Source organism: Nuphar pumila, chromosome 5, assembly GCF_984573655.1.
Source record: "Nuphar pumila chromosome 5, dmNupPumi1.hap1.1, whole genome shotgun sequence".
NCBI classification, from domain to species: Eukaryota; Viridiplantae; Streptophyta; class Magnoliopsida; order Nymphaeales; family Nymphaeaceae; genus Nuphar; species Nuphar pumila.
Window position 1 is genome coordinate 29,717,390 of NC_143253.1, and position 22,682 is coordinate 29,740,071.

Sequence of the window (22,682 nt, forward strand, 5' to 3'; positions counted from 1 at the left end):
TCCTTCCAAAATTTAGTCAAGCTACTATTTTCTAAAACTCACTTTCGCACTCTATGCAAAATCCTTTAATACCTTAATCCAACCTCACGATAACCGCGTGCTTGTTTGCCAAGTATTTTTATGGGCACATTCCCGCGGCCAACTCCTTGTATCGTATTTACAGTTGCCTCTATATTTATCTCCGTAAGCACCAAGGTAACAAGCATAGGAAGATTAGGGCACGCTTGACTAACTAAAATGTGAGATCCAAAGGTCAGATCTGCCCTGATCAGGCGCTTGTCAGATACTACAGTTTTGCAAACAGAAGATCAAAAACTCGATGGTATGAGATACTCCCCCCAAAATACACAGATCTCTGTCTCGATTGTCTTTCCTAGGATCCTTGGTAGAGATCTTAGAATCTCAGATAACCACAGATCTGTGATCAGAAGCAATCAAACACACCCTCAAAGTTCCCCATCTCCAAAATCAGTACACGCATATAACCTCTCCAAACGAATAAATGAGAGAGAACCAAAGCTCAAGTGTGGCTTCAACCTATACCTCAAATACCTAATACAGGATCCCATCAGAAAGGGAACACAAATTTCCAGCCATATCATTTAAAACTTTCTCACAAGATGATATGAGCTGAGCTGAGCCGAGCCAAACACAATACCTATATTGTTCATGGTATTGCAGACGGATGGAGTTGGCAACACTAACACCACATTTCAACACCATCCACGAGAGGATGTTTTTAGCAGCGTCATCCCCAACATCGCATTTTAGCAAATACCATATTTTGAAAAAACTCTATTTTGGCAAATATATGAAAATGATGCCAATTTCTATTCCAATGCAAGGATCCCAAACGGAGCCTAAATCAAAGTTGTGAGTGAAATCTATCTTAAACATAATTTCTACTGAACATGTTGCATTCCAAGGTTTGGCATTCGGTCAACATCAAGCTGCCTTAATTTTTCTTAACCCAATTAGACCACATACTTTGCAATTATATATAGATTAACTACACAAGCTTAGTTACACATGATTTGTTAATTATTCGTCAATATATATATATATATATATATATATATATATATATATATATATATTGAAGAATAATTACTTCCACAACTAGGAAAACGTACACAGCCTTTTTTTGAATGAAAGAAAAAAACTTATGAGATAGACACTGATTACCATAGTTGCGATGGTTCTTGATACACCCTGGTCTATCACATATCAGGTGTACCAGTATTAGATACTGGTATGAAACTCATCTCTGAAACCATAAACAAAACTATCAAATGTTTAAGAAACTCGTTTCAATTACTTAAGAAATGAGTACCATCTTACATTGAAACATGTTTTTATTACATTTTAAATGAATATCAATTTGGTTTCTTAATTTCTGAAATATTTATTAGATAATAACGATTTATTTACATGTTATTTTTTCATATTTTAATGTATAAGTATCTTTATAAAAATATAACATTGTATGGACTTTTTAGAAACTTGTGCTAATTCTTTTAGAAACTGGTATCGATATTTTGATTAGAATCATATAAATATGTGTTTCAAATAAAAGGGCACTAAAACTTTTTAAGCCCTAAGCTACCATACCAATACGGCATACGCATACCAGTACCATGCCCGTCTTTGGCAACTGCAGTAATGAAGAGGTGGGAAATCACCCGTTTAATTAACCTTGGACACATATGCATCATAAAACCAATTCAAAACATGTATCTAGTTTGGGTCATTAATTAAAGCCATGTGATCCCTTCCCCACCATACAAGTAATTAAGAAAGTTAGAGTTGACGTTTAAGATCTACTTCTTTCTTCTAGCTGGATATAACTCATCAACAAACTACTCTTTTCATCATTTTAACTGCTCTTTTTTTTTGCCAATGCAACCATGTGGATGTGCTTGGCATGGTGAATTTGCTAAGAATCAACCATTGGATTGTGTATTTTTGATGAAAAAATGCAATTTTTGAATGCTTGAATATTTATGAAGATTATGAGTCATTGATTTTAAAGCCTTCAAAAAATCTCGTTTATATATCACAATCGGATTATTCAAGAGCGGGTACTTATAAAATCAAGCATGTAGATCACATCCGTATGATTAGATTCAAGAGAAAAAAACAACACATCCATGAAAAATGTGGTTCACACATTAGTTCTCATACGATTAGATTCAAGAGAAAAGCACAAAAAATCCATGAAAATCGTGGTTCGCACATTAGTTCTCATATCTCTCGTTCTCATATCATGGATTTTTTATTCTTTTCTCTTGAATCTAATATGATGTGATCTACATGCTTGGTTTTACAAGAGCCCGCCCTTGAATAATCTAATTTTGATGCATAAATGAGATTTTTAAGGCTTTAAAATCAATGGCTCAATCTTCATAAATATTCAAAAATTTAAAAACCATATTTTTAATCGAAAATACATGATCCAATGGTGGATTCTTAGCAAATTCACCATGCCAAACACATCCACATGGTTGGATTTGTAAAAAAAGTGTTGAAAATACCCATATTTCTAGTTCTCATATTTCAGTTCTCGTGCCAAACACATCCAACTGGAATATGTTTACCAACCAAATATGTTTGCTGGTATGAATCTAGATTTTCATATGTTTCTTTGCAAATCTAACCTTGTTCATTTTGCTAGGAATCAACTATTGGATCATCCTAATCGGATCAAGAAAGAAATTGTTTTATGCCTAAATATTTATAAAAATTCTAGGCCAATGATTTTCAATCCTTAAAAGATCCTTCTTATACATCGTAATTGGATGATCCAAGAGTCTGTTTCTATAAAACCAAGCATCGAGATCACATCCGTACAATAAAATTTTAAAATAATAAAAAAAAACTTATGAAAATCTTGGTTCTTACCAGTAAAAGTATTTGGTTGGTAATCATATTTTAGTTACCCCTATAATATATATACATTATATATTATATTCCTTAGAGGCTAGGAGCTATACAAGACCACATTCAATAGGTTTAGGACAAGTTGTTTTCAATTCGAAGGGAAGGGGGTCTACGTTTATTTCCTTCTTATCATTCATCCACAGAAAGTTGAGCTAAAAATAGAAGTTGATTCCTTCTTGTATTGTTATCATTGTACTTTGGATTGTAGGATAAGATGACGTGGTCAATTACTATTCTCATCCATCATAATGCATATAAAATTCAAAGAATAACTGTAGATGAGTACTATAACTAGTTTCATATGTAATGGACAGACTTGAGGACAAGAGAGGTGACATGGTTAGATGGATAGACGCCAAACCAGCCATAAATTAGTCATTTCATGCACATCCCATAAGTACTTGCAACAGTATCCCTTAAAGTTCATAAAATGTCTGTAATAATAAAAGGACAACTTGCTAGGACTGAATTCTTTTAAAAGGAATGATAGTATCTTTGATATTTTTGTTATAAACAATTGATTCTTATGAAAATGAGTTTTATGACCGATAGATCTGTAGGTTGCACTCTCTAAGCGTTGATGTATACAGGAACTATAGTTAATATGTTTCTCGATATAGTATGGTGGGCGTGTCTGCCAAAAAATCCAATTTGGAAAAAGAACGGGAATTTTTTATTTAGGGGCATTTTTTCGCCCCTAATTATAAATATAGGACTCACGTTTTTAAAATTCATGATATGGGCGTCTGTTTTTCTGGAAACTGTCTATCAAAGGGCTGCATTTATTATTACATATAACTCAGGTCTTATTTTTTTTGAGGATGAATGTGTATTTTTCATTTGCAAAAAAAAAAAATACATGAAATAAAAAAAATCACATTTTCCAAGATGATGGATGTTAAACTGAGGTCCCCATTTGATAGTTTTCAGGAAACCAATGGTCCATATCAGAAACTTCAGAAAAGTGTGGCCCATGTTTCTAATTAGGGACAAAAGGTAGGCCCCTAAAATGGAATTTTCTCAAAAAAAAAAAAAACTGCAATATCCATGCCAGCCGTCTTGGCGTAATGATGCATCTCTGTCAGTCATATAATGCTTTTCATAATTTTGCATAAAGGTAAATCTCCCAATCTACTTCAATAGTTATATGTGCTCATTAATAGTTTTTTTCCTTTATATATTTTTACATGTATATTTTTTCTATTTTTGAATTTATTCATTTTGTTGATATTTGAATATAAAATCTTGAAAAAACTGTTTTTTTTTTAAATTTTTCATAAGATTTTGCATGAGTAGTGTCACTCATCTGATAGGAGAAACTTGTGAATGTCATCAAGTGGACACAAGTTTGAAACCAACGGGTGACATCGCATGCGGCAAGATCAAAGCTGGGTGTACTCTCAGGTGGGCAAGGGGCCGGGACCTCAAAGGTTTCCAATGTGTAGTGGTGATGAAGGGTTTTTCCTTTGGATTATATCCAAAATAAAAGACTAGCAATCACATAGAACTTTGGGCATTGTCTAAAGCAAACAAGAAAAGGGTAAAGCTGAAAGCTAGGGCTCTCTAGTTGAAATAAGAATGAAACTGCTGGCATTTGGGGCTAGAACAGGTGAAGGCATGTCTTTGGGTCTGAAATGCAACCTTTACCAAGTCTTAGCAATTAGGTTTTGCCAACCACAAGAAAAGAATTATTTCCTTATCTTCAAACTTCAAAGTGTCTCTGCAACAACTGAAGCAAGATCTAGTAATTTTTACAGAGTGAATTATATGATTAAGACACACATGGCCTTATTCCCTTATTTCTGTTGGAAAGGGACATTGCAACCTCCTGCTAAAGGGAAGCAACAGTGAGTTGGCTAGAGATACAAATGCTGTCACTGTCTTTAAACTGATTAAAACAAAGTTTATAGCTTTGCTTGTCACTAAAGTTGCTTGCACATCTGTCTATTTTGATGATAATCAGTTTAAGCTTTTCTTAACAAAGTTGTGAGAACACACTACTATTTTGTTGACAGAAATTAAGACCAAGCCCAAAGTAAGATTTGGAAGTTCTTGTGTGATTTGACCCATTGTCTTGTAAAAAAAAAATCATAATTGATGAGCACATGTGGATCCTTCTCCATCATGCAACCCTTTGTCCTTCAAAGCTTTTAAAATTTATATCAAACAAAAATGAGAATTGCAAGGCTGAATTAAACATCTCAATCACCCAAGAGGGGTCCGCTTCTTTCTCCCATCAATTTTGCAATTTAATGTATTTGCAACTGAACAAGGAGAAAAAGAAATTATATATCTATTAACTGTTCCAGTGATTCCAAATTTACATTAAGAGAAATTTCAGATAGGTGACAACCTTTTGCCCCTAATCTCAAAAAAGGACCTCATGTTTCTGAATTTCCTGCTATTCACCTATGCTTTTCTAAAAATACCAAACGGAGACCTACTCTTAACATTGACCATTAACTCAGGTTAAATCTAAACTTAATTGAGTCAAATGACAATAATGCCCTCAAATAATGAGATCACCTACTCTTCTATTTTCCATCATGGTACATAAGTATCTTTTAACTCCAAAGGGTGATATATACAAAACTCAAAAGAATCATGTTTTCCAAAGTGATGGAGGTTAACCTGAGGTCTCTGATTGACAGTTTCCACGAAAAACAGAGGCCCGTATTAAGAAATTTAGAAACATGAGGTTCTTTTTCGAGACTAGAGGCAATGATCTGGTCTTATGAAAAACTTCCTTCACAAGTAAAGTCATAAACCCTAGATTCCTAATTTTAGATAGTGCGACTCTAACTGGGCCAGTTATACCAAAGAGGGTCCGATCATCCGTTAGGAGCAGTTTGTGCAAGTTACTATGTGATGGGACGTTGCAAGTTCAAACCCCACTGGCATATGGGTGGTTGAATAACTGTCTGGTAGCTAGCATGAATAGGCCTCTAGCTTGTTTGGGTTGGCTAATGGCTGTTTGTAAAAGGGAGTGGTCCCTAATTCCCCCCACCCCCAGCTCTGTTATGAAAAAAAGCTGGCCAAGTTATCTTGTTGACCTAATCATCTTATCACTTTTTTTATGGGCAAGCTGGGGCTAGTCTGGCTACAACTATAAACTATCAAAGCATTACAAATCATTCATGAAAGAGAACCAATGTGGAGGTTTATCCTTCCAAATCATGTTCCTATGACTAACAGTCATCCGAGACAAACCACAGAGCTATGTAGTTACAGTCTTTATCCAACCTAAGGGTGGCCATCGAGTTAGGCTGCTCATCGGGCTTAGAGTATACCTGCTCGAATCGGGTTAAAGTTGGTCCGGCCCCAGCCCGATTAGACAATCGGACCGGGTCCCATCTAAAGAATGCACATGGCCCAACAAACCTGACCGATTAACTGTGTCGGGTTTAAAGGGCCTGACCCAAGCCCAAGCTCGATATTTGTAACTGAGTTGGGTCAGGCACGAGCCTCAATACGGATCAGGCCTGTTGAGCCTTAATTGGATCAGCTTCGACGTGCCTGATGTTCACCCCTAATCCAACAACATGCACTGAATTCGATCAAAACCAAATACTGTGCTTTTGAATCCCTCGGACATTCACTTAATTCTTTAATTTCAAAGCAAAGTGACCTATACGATGTCCTTGCAGTTGGCACGAAAATAAAGTATAGGCACTTGGGCATATGCTGTTGGACATTTTGGGTTAAGGGTCCAACCCACAGTCTGACCCGGTTCGACACCTTCTTAGTGGGTCACGTAAGTGGCTGAGTAATGGAGATAGTGGGTGGGAGTTACGTGAATGTGGAGAGACCACATTCACGTAACTGCCCAATTCCTCCATTATATAAAGGGGTTAGGGGTTACGAAGATGATGTGATTTTGTAACATTTCCCTGCCAAAATACTGTTCCGCATTCAGACTCTGCGGAAAGGATCCTGCTCACCGTCGACATAAGGCCTGGGCTCATTATGGGCGTCGACCGACTGAGGAGAACGCCGAACTACCTACACAGACTATGGTGAATCCAGGTACGCTCCCTGTCATGTTTTTTCAGGGTTTCGCCCAACACTGGGTTATGGGCCCACCATGCTTCCGCTGCGTGTGGCCGTGTAGGCTGTATCGGCAATTTGGCGTCGGTGGAGTCGCCGTGGGGCGACAACCATCGATTAGCTGCAGATTGTCGCCGTGGGGCGACAGTCTTCACCTGCTACTGTTGCCGTAAAGGGCGACATTATATTCCCGGTTCAGGCAAACCTCATAAAAAAATGATCGTTTTATACCTGTGGCCGTTGGGCTGCAGGGAGGTTTTTGCCGTCGCCGGGATCATCGCCGGAGTCGTCACCTGAAATCCCCTGCACCATCAGGTTGCAGGGTGTTCGGCATATGGCAGAGGTGTTGCCGGGGTTGAACGTCGGATGGCCGGCGTCTGGGGTTTGACAAAACCCCCTTTTCTCTGCCCAGAGTTCCATCAGACCGCCATGGAGTTGCTGTCACCGGGGCGTCTGCAGGCGATTCCAGCCAGTAGTCGGTGCCGGCAATAGCACGTCGCCGTAGGGCGCCGTTAGTCGCCGATGGCCTTGATGGCGCCGCTGGGATGTCACCGGCGGATTTTAGGGCATCCGGAAATGGCAGCCGCCGTCTGGAACTATTGGAGCCGGGGCGTGGGGCTGTCGCCGGACCGGCGTCACCGTGGGGTGACGCAGGTTGTCGTGGTCCTGCGCCGGTCGCCGTTACGGCGACGTGGGTCGCCGTGGAACCGAACAGGGCGGAAACCCTTTTCGGTTTCCTTGAAAATTCAAACAGAAACCCATCGGGTTTCTGTTTAATTTCTATCAGGGGACTGGATCGGGTCCCGAGTGAAGACCCGATATCAGGGCCCGATCCAAACCCGAAATGGATCGGGCCTGCTATTATTTTTTGGATCTGACCCGGACCCATGTGGGACCAGATTTGGGTCTGATCCAAAAAGGATCGGGTCTGATCCAGATCCATTTTGGCTCGGGTCCGATCCAGACCCATTAAGAGCCGGGTCAAACCCGGGGTCCATTTCGGACCGGGTCGCACCCGGGTCCATGAAGGACCGGGTCGTACCCGGGTTCGGTTTGGACCGGGTCAAACCCGGTATCCGGTTTGGACCGGGTCATACCCGGAGTCTGTTTTGGACTGGGTCCGACCCGGGTCTGTTTTGGATCGGGTCCGACCAGGGACTGTTTCGGACCGGGTCTAACCCGAGTCCTGTTCGGGCCGGGTCTGCTCTGTATTAAGTAAGGGTCGGGTCAGACCCGGATCCCATTTAAACCAGATTGGATCCATAAAAGCAGGATCCAAACACTATTGAGACTGAATCGGATCTGGAACCTGATCCGACCCCTTTCGGAACCGGTTCTTTTCAGTTTTTCACCGGTTCTGAGATGCTGAGACCCTGTTTTCATAAATATAAAGAATTACTGGGATTTTGGCATACAGTTATAGGGTTTTATGAACTTTTGTTCATATTAAGTACTGGTTTATAAGGTTTAGAACCGGTTCGCACCCTTAGATGACCGGTTCGGGGCGTTTTCAGACCGTTTCAGAATGTTTTTAGACCGGTTCCTACTAGTGGACTTTGAGTTTTACCCATATGAGCATGCTTTTGTTATTTTTCATGCTTTATAAAGTATTTATTTTTAATAATGCATGACTTATGCATGTTAATTCATGTATTTAGACTTCATTAAGTTGTGCATGATAATTTTAAGCATGAATTGTAACTAAATTTATGACAATTAGTTTATGCATTTTTGTTGAAGTATGAACTGATATTATGTCATGAATATACATGCATTAAAATATGTGCGTGGGCGTGCTCCATAATACGAATAGGATTTTCGGTAAAAGATTTTGATTGACCGATTCATGTAATCACCAAATTCATCTGAGTCGTGTTAATTAAGCATTCTTTGAACCGTATTAAGATTCGTAATTATGATTGTGTGTGAATTTATGAAACATCAATTCTACCCAAAGGTAGATCGTTGTGTTCCAAATTTACACAAGGTGTGATAGTAGATGTGCATTCCAGCCCATGAAGCATGTTCGTACCCAAAGGTACAGTGCTGAATTGCCTCTGGATTTATGATCTACTAGTTTCACCAACTGAAGTCAATTCCTTGAGAATTGAAGAGATGGAGCAATTATGAGTATTGTCGTTTTCACCAAAGTGAAAAGATAATGGCTCAACTATGCTTGTCTCAGAAAAGGTGAAAATAAAAGGTCTCACTTTTACCTTTTCAACACCAGTCTCGTCTGAGCAATAATAGTAATGTCTTTCCGTTTTTTGTTCCTTGATTTATCAGGTTCCTTCCATATCGACGGTTCAAGTAGTATCACTATCTTAGACGGATCAATTTTTTCTGATTGGAAAGAAATTGTGTTATTCACTTTGAGCTATATGGATTTAGATCTGACCCTTAGAATTGACGAACCTCCCGCTCTTACAGAACAGAGCACAACCGATCAGAAGGCTTCCTCTGAGAAGTGGGAGCGCTCGAACAGACTTAGCCTGTTGCTTTTGTAATCTCGGGTGGCTAAGAATATTCGAGGTGCCATTCCTCATTGTAGAACGGTTAAGAAATTTCTGGGAGCCATTGAGTTTCAATTCGTCACTTCTAATAAGGCAAGAGCCAGTACCCTCATGTCCAAATTAGTGTCTATGAAATATGCTGGTGACAGTCACATCCGACAACACATTTTGGAAATAAGGAATATTGCGACTCAACTGAATGACATGAAGTTTGCCATCTCTGACTCCTTTTTAGTCCATCTGATCTTAACCTCGTTACCTACTGAGTATGGACCCTTTAAAATCTCCTACAACACACATAATGATGAGTGGTCTTTTAATGACCTCTTGAGTAAGTGTGTTGAGGAAGAGGAGAGATTGAAGGGTGAGAGGGTGCCAAGTGCACATATGGCCTCTCATAAGGATAAACAGAGGTCAAGGCCAAAGAAAAGCTCCTTCAAAAAGAGGAATCAGAAGAGAGCCACTGGGGAGAGTTCAAACTCTCAGGCGAAAGCCAAATCCCAGTTAGGTGACCCTTCTATAAAGTGTTTCTTTTGCAAAAAGAAAGGGCATAAAAAGGTGGACTGTTTGAAGTTCAAGAAGTGGCTCGAAAATAAAGGTAATAAGTCATTCATTTCTCATGAGTGCAATCTAATTCATGTTCCATTGCATAGTTGGTGGATTGATTCTGGTGCCACAGTGCACATTGCCAACTCTTTGCAGGCATTTCTGAACAAAAGGAAACCAACAGAGCATGAAAGAAGCATCTTCTCATGAAATAAGATGCGTTCGCATGTCAAGAACGTTGGGACCTGCAGAATTGTGTTGGAGTTGAGATTTGTATTGGATTTGGTCGATACATTTTATGTTCCATCTTATAGTCGGAACCTAATTTCAATTTCAAAACTTGACAAGTTTGGTTTTGCTTTTAAATTTGAAAAATCTGAACTTATTATTATGAAAAATTCAATGAATATAGGTTCTGCATATATGTGTGATGGTTTGTATCGATTAAGAACCAAACTCCAAATTCAGGAATCTCACTCCATTGAGAGCACAATGATTGACAATAAATGTGGTCTAAAGGATGATCAATCCTATTTGCTTTGGCATCGAAGATTAGGACATATCTCAAAAGAGAGAGTCAAAAGACTCGTGAAAGAGAGAATCCTTGGATCCATTGATTTTACGAATATAGAGCCATGTGTTGACTGCATAAAGGTGTTGACTGCATAAAGGCTAAGCAGTCTAACACATATAAGAAAGATGTCAAACGCAATAATGAAAAGTTAGAAATAGTGCATACGGATGTCTGCGGCCCTTTTTCACCGTGTTATACGGGTGAAAAATATTTTGTCACATTTATAGATGATTACTCACGGTATATGTATCTCTACTTATTATCTGAAAAATCTGAAGTCTTTCAGGTTTTTAAGGACTTCAAGAAAGAAGTAGAGAAACAAACCGGTGAAATTATTAAGGTTGTCAGGTCAGATAGAGGTGGCGAATATTATGGTCGTTTCACTGAGATGGGACAAAAGAAAGGTCCATTAGCGCGGTTTTTAAAAGAGGAAGGCATTGTACCTCAGTATACCATGACTGGTAGTGCTTACCAGAATGGTGTAGTTGAAAGGAGAAACCGTACGCTTAAAGAAATGGTTCGAGCGATGTTGAATCACTCAAACCTTCCTTTGACCTTGTGGGGTGAAGCTCTTAGGACTGCAGTGCATATTCTAAAAAAGGTTCCTACGAAGGCTGTTCAAAAGACTCCTTATGAGTTATGGACAGGTAGAAAACCTTCTTTGTCATATATGCACATATGGGGATGTCCAGCAGAAGCTAAATTGTATAACCCACATATAAAAGCTTTTGATCCTAGAACTCGTGGTTTTTTCATTGGTTATCCAGAAAGATCGAAAGGCTTTAGGTTTTATTGTCCATCTCATACACAACAGATAGTGGAAACTGATAAAGCAAGATTTCTTGAAAATGGTTCTGTTGGGATAGATGCGTCTCAAAATATTGATTTTGAGGAAATGCAGGATTCAGATTCTACACCTGCTGAGGATAATGACCCGATTTTCTCTATCATTATTCCTTCGAGTAATGTAAGAGAAAGTCCAGTCAATGAACATCAATCCCAACTAGATCAGGTTGTTGATGAGGATATACAACAACAACAGGATACAGAGGCTCATTTTGAACCACCTGTAGCACCTGTATGGAGGTCCACCAGAATTAGGAAATCTGCTATCCATCCGGACTATGTGGTGTATTTACAAGAGTCAAATGATTTCATAGACATTGATGAAGATCCCTTCACATTTGCAGAAGCCATTGAAAGTGAAAGATCAACACATTGGATCAATGCCATGAAAGAAGAGCTTGACTCTATGGCAAAGAACCAAGTGTGGGATCTTGTACCTCGACCTGATGGAGTTAGACTTGTTGGTTGTAAATGGGTTTATAAAACTAAAACAAACTCTAAAGGTCATGTGGCGAGGTACAAGGCTAGGCTTGTTGCAAAAGGTTTCACACAGATAGAGGGCGTTGATTATAATGAGACTTTTTCTCCTGTCTCAACTAAAGAATCATTGAGAATAATCATGGTCCTCGTAGCTCATTTTAGAGCTGCATCAGATGGATGTGAAAACTGCCTTCCTGAATGGGGATCTGAATGAGGAGGTATACATGCAACAACCTCCTGGTTTCAGTATAGATGACTCAAATAACTTAGTTTGCAAATTGAATAAGTCAATTTATAGACTTAAACAGGCCTCCCGCTAGTGGTATAAAAAGTTCAATCAGGTAATAATGAACTTTGGATTCACTGAAAACATTGTTGATCAGTGTATTTACATAAAGACTAGTGGGAGTAAGTTCATAATTTTGGTTTTATATGTTGACGATATTCTTCTTGCAACTAATGATTTGAGTATTTTACATGAAACAAAAGACTTTCTTTCCTCTCATTTCGATATAAAAAATATGGGTGAGGCCACTTATGTCCTTGGAATCGAGATTTGTCGTAACAGAACTAAGGGTGTCCTTGGCCTATCTCAGAAATCCTATCCTTAAGGTTCTTAAAAGATATGGGATGGAGAATTATTCTCCTAGTTCGGCACTTATAGTGAAAGGGGATAAATTGAGCTTGAAGGATTGTCCTCAGGATGATATTGCGAAGGCTCAGATGGATGCTGTCCCATATGCTTTAGCAGTTGGGAGTTTACAGTACGCGCAGACTTGCACTCGACCTGATATAGCATTTGTTGTGGGAATGCTTGGTAGATATCAGTCAAATTCAGGCATTGCGCACTGGAAGGCAGCGAAGAAGGTCATGCACTATTTACAAGGAACGAAAGACTATATGTTGACCTACAGGAAAGCGAACCACCTAGAGGTCGTTGAATACTCTGATGCGGACTTAGGAGGGTGTATTGACAGTAGAAAATCCACTACTGGATACATTTTCTTTCTAGCGGGTGGTGTTATCTCATGGAGAAGTGGAAAGCAGTCTACCATTGCTGCTCATACCATGGAGGCATAATTTATTGCTCTATACGCGACTACGTCACATGCCATTTGGATAAGAAACTTCATTATGGGTCTTGGTATAGTGGACTCTATTGAGAGACCACTAAAGATCTTTTGTGACGATAAAGCAGCCGTGTCCTTTTCAAATAACAACAAGAGGTCAACATCGTGTCGACACATGGAGTTAAAATATTTTGTTGTTAAAGAAAGGACTGAGAATCATCTGGTATGTATTGATACAATTGAGACGAAGGAAATGACTGCAGATCTCCTTACTAAAGGGCTAGCACCGGGATTGTAATCCGAACATGTAAAGGGGATGGGTCTTTTTTATTCCTTCTGATGTATGACAATACATTATGTAATCACATTTGTGTTTATGTTTTGATTCTCTAAGATTTTGAGTTATTGTTGATTTTGCATAAAGAATCTCTCATATGGATTAGAGAGAATAGCAGAATAACAATATTAAATGACCAATAGAATAGGTGAGAGACCAACCTATTCATAAAGGTAATTTCTTTACATGCCTAAGCACTGAAGGTGAATTGTAGAGTAGTACAAGGAAATATAACATTTCATAAAGGAGTGTTCATATCCTTGACTCATACGATTCATCCTTGTGATAAAGGGTGACATGTGAACCCACATAAAGAATTAAATCGAGATAACGGTATATACCTCGATTTAGTACACTTTTGGTGTCAATGGGTCAATTGGGAGAATGTTGGACATTTTGGGTTAAGGGTCCAACCCACAGTCTGACTCGGTTTGACACCCTCTTAGTGGGTCACGTAAGTGGCTGAGTAATGGAGATAGTGGGTGGGAGTTACGTGAATGTGGAGAGACCACATTCACGTAACTGCACAATTCCTCCATTATATAAGGGGTTAGGGGTTATGAAGATTATGTGATTTCGTAACATTTCCCTGCCAAAATACTGTTCCGCATTCAGACTCTGCGAAAAGGGTCCTGCTCACCGTCGACATAAGGCCTGGGCTCATTGTGGGCGTCGACCGGCTGAGGAGAATGCCGAACTACCTACACGGACTATGGCGAATCCAGGTACGCTCCCTGTCATGTTTTTTCAGGGTTTCGCCCAACATATGCTTCAAGTAAGATTGTGACATAATCAATGATCTCTCTCTCTCTCTCATGATTGTGTTTGGATTCATGGAATTTGGTAGAATCAGAATTCATTTTCCACCAAAAGTGCACTTTCCCCTTGTTTTTGTATGAAAGGATTCTGATTTGAATTGAATTGCAATTTCAACCACTTTTTTAAATCCAAACATATATTAAAAATGATGCCACATGAGCCCTTACATGCGGATCCTACTGCAAAACAAAGGCTGCATGTACAGAAAACATAGATCCACCAAAAGTGTAGAATCTGGCCATACTTGTCAACATGGACCTCCCAAGAGTGTAGGATCAGAAATAGAAAGTTTTCCTTGTTGGAGAGTACCATGTGCTCGGATCAAACCAATCCATGTACACATCATGAATGAGCGCGCATGTGCATGCAAGAATAACATACTCATAAGCAACGCCAGTGATGATGGAAGTAGAGATGTAACCAGGTCAGCCTTGGTTGGGATCTCGGCATTACCAAGTCCAACCTAATTGGATCTAATATAATCAGGTCCTGATTCAGGTTCAGCATCAGATGGATTAGCTAAAACTGAGTTCAGATTCATTTACAATTTTTTATTTATTTATAATCCAAAGAAACCGCACCCGAAGACCTGATCTCACTGGCTCAGCCTGCCATACCTACGGTCATCATGCCGACAGCGTAAAACTCCGAGACTCTTAAAATCCAATATATTACATGTATTTGGATTTGAATTGTATTCTGATTTGAATTCAGTGAGTCTGGATCCCTTTACGAATCTGATCCACATTTGCTTACAAATTCAACTATGTGTTCAGTAGGACATCCAACCTGAATCTGAACCATTTTACATCCCTAGAAGTAGGTGATCTCCTATGTATCTAAAAACTATAACAAACCCATGATTGTCAGACATAAAAAGTAACTCTAATTTTTGAAACAGAGATAAAGGCAATTCCTCCCCACTTTCCACCATAATTGTTTAAAAACGGGTGGCTATTGTTACTCATGGGATGCTTGTTTGAGTGGCTCCTTATTGGTGGACGAAATAAAGATAGGACAAAGGAGGAGTTGGGTCAGCTACCTACTTCAATCCAACAAGGATGGAAGGGACCCTCCCTTCATGAACACTCAAAAAAGTAGGGGTGGTTGCCCACAGCTTTAAATCTTCCACACGCTTGCACCATTCATTCTTATCCCACCAATAATGAAAAACACTCCATACCAATAAATATCCACCCATTCATTCGTGTAAACATGGCCACCAATATTCGTTATCAAAATAGATAATCGCAGTACTCGTACAGAATGCATCCACAAACAGCTCATCCCTTTCATCCATTCAAACCATTGCTCGTGAGGTAAAAATAAGAGAGAGAGAGAGACCCCACCTTCACCAGATTGAGAACAGAGAAAAATGGGTGAAGTGTGCGCCGAGTACCTTCACAACCCTTCATCTTGTGGTGCCATGGTCTTTCTTTTCTTCTTTGTTTTTTTTCAAGGATCAATATCGTATATGGGCGGGTTCCTTCCAAAAACGGAACGCCAAAGTGGGGGTTTATTTTTGGTCAACCCTAGTTTGGCGTCAATTAACGTTCAGCCTCCGTTAAGGAAGGGACTAGAAAATTGAGGGCAAGGGACACGTGTCAATAGGTTAAAGCATTTATGACCATAATGGTCATAAGGCCTTATGACTGAATCTTTATTCACCTTTATCGTTGCACAGACCAATAATATGGATCTGTAATCAAAGACTAGCCAGCTGTGAATTATACAAAGTGCAACAACGATCTCCAAATTTCTTGAGTTTGATAACATGTACGTGATTTTCACAAATTTGACTTTACTACACGCGTGTTTGTGCTTGGGTTACATTTAGCAACGACAGATATGTGAGAGAGACTTGACAAATCACAAAGGAAGAGTTACTCGGTTAATTATCTCTACACCGAATGAATAGAAAAATCAAGATATTTGCTCTCCCCTGACGACCTAGTCCACGAAATGGTCTAAAAGAAGGCGCCGAAAGACGGTCGTGCTCCTATAATCTCACATCATTCCACCACCTTTCTCCAGTCCATTTTCACACGTCCAAATCCCTACAGCTGCGTCCCAACTGGACCACTTCCCATCTCTCTCTCTCTCTCTGCTCTATAAATTCCCTCTTCATCTTCATTGTTTCTTCACACACCGATCTTCATGTTCTTACAGAAAACAATTATAGGAAGAGAAGTTAAAAAAAATGACGTTTTCATACTCTTGTGGTGCTATGCTTGCTCTTCTTTTGCTGTGCTTCTCCTCTGTTTATGTTGGAGCTGATTTCTATAGGGATGTGACCCTCACTTGGGGAGGCCCAAGAGCTCAGGTTCTCAACGGCGGTGGCCTCCTCACCCTCTCCCTTGACAGGACCTCTGGCTCTGGATTCCAATCCAAATATGAGTACCTGTTTGGGAAGATTGACATGCAGATCAAAGTCGTTCCCGGAAATTCAGCAGGCACAGTCACCGCATACTACGTGAGTATACAGCTCTTGTCATCATTGCCATCATCCATGTTCTCCACTATCACCATTACCATCATCATCGTCACCACCACAACCATCATTATAGTTCTTGCCATCATTGCCATGATCCTTCTTTATTATCACCATCACCATCATTATCGTCACTGCCAGCACCATCATCATACCTGTCATTCATTCTACATTATCACGATCACCAACATATCATCACTACTGAAAAAAAAAAAACATATCATCACTACCACTACCATCGTCATAGCTTGCCATCATATTCCCATAAACGCCATCATCATCACTATTCTCATCATTGTTATCATGAAGTATGTAGGTTCCTCTTTACTAATAATATTTCTCAAATCTAAGACATGCACTAGCGATAGATATTTTGTTTTTCCTTTTTTATGACGAAGTTTCCCGACGAAGAGGGTATTCTTCGGGTGTGGTCGGTGACACCCAAGCTCTTACAGAATCCACCAGTGAAATGCACCCGCATACACAGTGGGAGTTGAACCTATGACGAAGGGATCAACACCTTCTCCCCCAGCCCGCTACCATCAGCGACCCTGGAGGGTTTGCAATAGCAATAGATTGTTGTCCCAGGGTAATAAACTCAAAGTATTCTTTTTGGATTTGGCAGAAATTAAGGGATTATGTATATGCTTTGAAGGAAACCCCCCATTTGTTACAGGTGACTTCAAATAGCTAGGATTGCTTCTTCTTGTTGGAAATAAATTAAACTTGAACAATATTTTTAGAATTATTGAGTATGTACAAGTTTCTAAGAATCTTTTAAAATTATTAAGTAGGTACAAGTTTTTAAGAGTCTTCTAAAGTTATTAAGTAGGTACAAGTTTCTAAGAGTCTTTTGGAGTTTCAATACATCTAGAAAGGTCTTACTAGTGTTATAAAAGTCATTGTAGGTATCTAAGTGTGAAGAGTCTTTTTTGAGTAAAAGTATTAGAAGTCATTTTCCATCATCGTTCTTCATTTTTTTCTCTTCATTCTATATTTTATTCTCTTCACTTCTCCTAACTCACAGATGAATCAAGATATTAATTTTTCTAATATGTAAATATCTAAGTTAATTACACATATCTATTATATACATGTCATCCTCCCAAGCATTTACATACCCCTTGATCATGAGTATGAAGAAGTGAAGTTGCTTAGGCTATGGTCAGGTAAGCCAGCTGAGGCAGCTATTAGAGAGGAGCAATTCTGATCATATAAATTCTATTTTGTATGGCGAGTATATATCCTTTGTCTAAATTATCCTTATGCAGAAGATTATTGTCTGACCTACTTCATCGTGAAGGACATCATTCATCAAGTCTCCCTTTGAATTTCTTGAAAGTTAATGATTGTGGAAGTGTTGTAGATGCAACCAGTACCTTTGTGTATTTGCTCAAGTAAACATAGTTGATTGAACCCAAAGTGCGATTGCTGAATTGCTTGGCGTGAGTCAATTTAGAGTTTACAGACCAAAACATAGCTTAAGCTCATGAAAAATTGGAGTTCATGAACTTGACCGTGTGGCTCACATGATGCCATACACTTTAGCAGTCATATGTTAAATTTGATGAGGACTGATTAGAGTCCATGAACTTGCTATGCGTCAATTATGCCAATGTAAGCAAGTCTTATCCAATGAGTCAAACGGTGTTCTCCTATTCTTCGTTAGAAATCTCTCTCTCTCTCTCTCTCTCTCTCTCTCTCTCTCTCTCTATATATATATATATATATATATATATATATATATATATATATATATATATATAGTGAGTGGTAGGTGCGTAGCTACCTGCGCAACTATCACAGGCATGGTGGATGGCAAAAAAAATGTGAAAAAGGAGCAAAAATGCGTTTATTCTCTTTTTTGCACCTTTAGTTTTTGTCCGCATCTAGAGGTCCCATTTTCTGCCGGGACCTTTAGCAGCGGTTAAAAACCGCTAAAGACTCTTTGCGCTGGCCGTCCATCAAGCTCTGTTATGGATGGCCAGCATGAGTCCGCTGGTGGTTGCGCAGCTACCACTTTTTTTCTCTCTCTCTCTATATATATATATAGGCTGTACTTATATTCTTTACTGAACTGGTAAGCATGTCATATCATAGCTAAATTGGCTTTGTACCTGACTTAGTTTTAGCCTTGTGTGGTTGTACACCTTTAGAGTTAACTTTGAACAGAAAAGCTTGATTCTGGTAGAGGATGATAACCACGCAAGGGGCGTGAATCTTTTCTCCTATCTAGCTAGTATCCCTTTCTCAAACAGCATAAAGACAAAGACACCCCAATAATTTTTGCCCTATAGATTGGACCAAACATTATTGTTATATCTTTGTTTCCATTGCTATCATCCATCTTGAGATGGACGGTTCTAGAAGATCATCAATGACAATAAGTAGAACTCCACAAAAAATTCTGATTATTATTTTTCATTTTATGTTTGATTACAGCTTTCATCTCTAGGGCCAACCCATGATGAGATAGACTTCGAGTTCTTGGGCAACTTGAGTGGGGAGCCGTACATCTTGCACACCAATGTCTTCTCACAGGGGAAGGGAAACAGGGAGCAACAGTTCTACTTGTGGTTCGATCCAAGGGCTGACTTCCACACCTACTCCATCCTTTGGAACCCTATGCAGATAGTGTGAGTACTTCATTTACTTTGTTTTTATAGCAGGACTAGGGTTACCAGAAACGCTATAAGAGGATGAGTAACATGTTTCCTGGGAAACCGTTTCAGAAACGGGAAACACTGCATTTTCAAAGTTCAAAACGGTTGGAAAATACCAAAAAATTTAAGAGAAATGTGTTTCCCACTCTATGGATCAGGTCCAACTCGATATGAGATCCATACCCAAAATTAGATAGTGGGACCAGAATAGAAAATTAAGGGACGGAATATATTGAATACTGGCGGATGGACTGAAACCAAGGTTCAGATCTAACATATATGAGGCCAATGTTTCTACGAATAGATTTGAATTTTCTTCTTTTTTTGTTTTTGTTTTTTGATGCTTGTCAAGGAAATTTGTCATAGTGGATCCAGTCCATGTAACCAGGTCTAGTTCCTTATAGAGGAATAAGTACCACCTCTTGATCTGAACGTTTAGGCTAAGCTAGGATCACATATGGCTGAATGAGTTGTTAGTTGGGTCAGACCCAGGTAAAGATTAAACTGTTAGCAGACCCTAATAAGAACTATATATTACACTATGAATCCATGGCAAAAACCCCGGACCATCCAACTGAATACCTTGACTTGCCATCATGCAGGTTCCTAGTAGACGGCACGCCAATCCGGGTCTTCCACAATGCTGAGCATATGGGGGTACCATACCCAAAGAACCAACCTATGAGACTTTACTCCAGCCTTTGGAGTGCTGATGACTGGGCGACTCGGGGTGGGCTAGTAAAGACCGACTGGTCTAAGGCGCCCTTCACGGCATCCTACCAGGGCTTCGCCGCGGATGCTTGTGTTTGGTTGGACGGAAGATCATCGTGCTCGAGTTATCCGGCAAGAAGTTGGTGGTCCCAATCACTGGACGCAGCAGCGAAGAACAAACTTGAGTGGGTTAGGAAGAATCACATGATCTACGATTACTGCACAGACTATAAGCGTTTCCCTCAGGCCTTCCCCCCAGAGTGCTCGCTTGCAATATAAAGCAATCAAGAGGAAGAAGAAGAAGAGAAGAAGAGAAGAAGAAATGGTGTGCTGTGTAGAATAATGACTGGATGCAGTTGGAGTGTATAAATTATGTATGTGTTCTTCATGGATGATCAACTTGTTGATAAAATAATGAGCTGTGTTATGAATGTATGGTTCACTATTATTCATAATGGTATTATACTATTTGATCTTGCCATATCACAATCCACCTAGAGATGGACGTCATCCTAATGCTGTAGAATTGTTAAGACTGGCCGGACCATGTTGTCTCCCTACGTCAAACACAGACATGCTGGTATGGGACCCAGCATACAAAGAGACACGCTTGACTATATATATATATATATATATATATATATATATATATATATATATATATATAATCACTACAATATGAGAACTAATGTGTGTCATTTCATGGATTTTTTGTTCTTTTCTCTTGAATCTAACCGTATGGATGTGATTTACATGCTTGGTTTTATAAGAACCCACTCTTGAATCATCTTATTTTGATGCATAAACTAGATTTTTTTAAGGCTTTAAAATCAATGGCATATATATATATATATATATATATATATATATATATATATATATATATATATAAGGGTAGCTGAAATATGTTTACTGGTATGAACCAAGATTTTCATAGGTTTTTTTTTACTTTTTTTTCAAAAATTTCACCGTAGAGATGTGATCTAGATGTTTTGTTTTATAGAAATAGAATCTTGGATCATCCAATTATAATACATAAGAAGGATCTTTTAAAGGTTGAAAATCAATGGCTTAGAATTTTCATAAATAATCAAGCATAAAAAAATCATATTTCTTGATCTGATTACGATGATCCAATGGTTGATTCCTAACAAATAGACCATGCCAAATACATCTGCAAGATTAGATTTGCAAAAATCCCTATGAAAATCTTGATTCATACCAGCAAACATATTTGGTTGGTAAACATATTTCAGTTTTCCTATATATATAGGGTAATTGAAATATGTTTACCAACCAAATATGTTTAATGGTATGAACCAAGACTTTTATAGGCTTTTTTTACTTTTTTTTTTAAAATTTCACTGTATAGATGTGATCTAGATGCTTGGTTTTATAAAAACATAGTTGGATCATCGAATTACGATGTTTAAGAAGGATCTTTTAAGGCTTGAAAATTAATGGCTTGGATTTTTTATAAATACTCAAGCATAAAAATCATATTTCTTTATCCTATTATGACAATCCAAGAGTCAAATCCTAGCAAATGAATGCATCTGCAAGGTTAGATTTGAAAAAAAAACCTATAAAAATCTTGATTCATAAAAACAAACATATTTTGTTGTTTAACATATTCTAGTTATATATAGAATATGTGAATTGCAGAGTATGAGAACCAATCACAACTGGTTCTCACCGTCAGATCATATTTGATCCAACAGTGAGAACCGGTGTTGACTCGTTCGTACATTTCAAAACTAATATGAGGTCAAACTCGTACTAGGAGCATTATTATTTTTTTACTTCTCTCTCTCTTATGAGAACTCTAGTTCTCCTTTGTCCCTCTCTCAGTCAACGATGATGACCATGATGCTTTCTCGCTTGCTCTCTCCCTCCATCAGGCAAAGATGATGGTTGAGGTCAGTTTTCAAATATCTCTCTCCTGAATTTTGCCTCCTAATTTCAAGCAGCTGAACTAATAAGCATCTCATATCCCAAGTGAAGACCTTACTTCATAAGCAATTCCATAGTAAAAATCTAGGTAAATTAAAATATTTTCTAGGCATTGAGGTTGCTCGCTCACAACATAGAATATTCTTGAATCAAAGAAAATATGTTTTGGATCTATTGAAAGATGCAGGGTATGTTGGGTCCAAACCCAGTGACATTTTGATGGAGCAACACTTAAAGTTGGCTCATACTGGTGAACTCCTTAAAGACCCGGCACCTTACCGGTGACTCATAGGGAGACTCATATATTTGACTATTACACGACCTAACATCGCACATTCTATTCATATTCTTAGTCAGTTTATGCAAGAACCTCATCAACCTCACTGGGATGCGACCATGAAACAACTCAAATATTTGAAAGAAACCCCTGGAAGAGGAATTATACTACATGCTAATAGCACTATTCACCTTTCTTGCTACACAAATTCAAATTGGGCTAGTTGTTCTATTACTAGGTGCTCCATCAGTGGATACTGCACTTTCTTGGGGGACAATCCCATTTTCTAGAAAACCAAGAAACAAAACATTGTGTCCCGCTCGTCTGCTGAAGCCGAATATAGATCCATGGCTATGGGCACCAATGAACTCATTTGGCTAAGATATTTACTGAGTGATCTTGGTTTTTTGCTTAA

The 22,682-nt window shown here is 38.8% G+C and overlaps 1 protein-coding gene across 1 annotated transcript; it reads left to right on the plus strand.

Annotated features, from left to right (window-relative positions):
• Positions 1-16,314: 16,314 nt before the first annotated feature.
• Positions 16,315-20,518, plus strand: LOC149837265 (xyloglucan endotransglucosylase protein 7-like). The gene is made up of 3 exons (XM_090005926.1): positions 16,315-16,645; positions 19,106-19,299; positions 19,929-20,518. The coding sequence occupies exons 1-3, from the start codon at positions 16,373-16,375 to the stop codon at positions 20,314-20,316; spliced, it is 855 nt and encodes a 284-aa protein (XP_089862052.1). The 5' UTR covers positions 16,315-16,372; the 3' UTR covers positions 20,317-20,518.
• Positions 20,519-22,682: the final 2,164 nt, after the last annotated feature.

What these genes read in the sequence shown, in the direction of transcription:
- LOC149837265 (XM_090005926.1), top strand. Translation starts at nt 16,373, where the DNA reads ATGACGTTTTCATACTCTTGTGGTGCTATGCTTGCTCTTCTTTTGCTG. An exon ending in GCACAGTCACCGCATACTAC is followed by an intron (nt 16,646 to 19,105) that starts GTGAGTATACAG and finishes GTTTGATTACAG; the next exon opens with CTTTCATCTCTAGGGCCAAC. An exon ending in TGGAACCCTATGCAGATAGT is followed by an intron (nt 19,300 to 19,928) that starts GTGAGTACTTCA and finishes GCCATCATGCAG; the next exon opens with GTTCCTAGTAGACGGCACGC.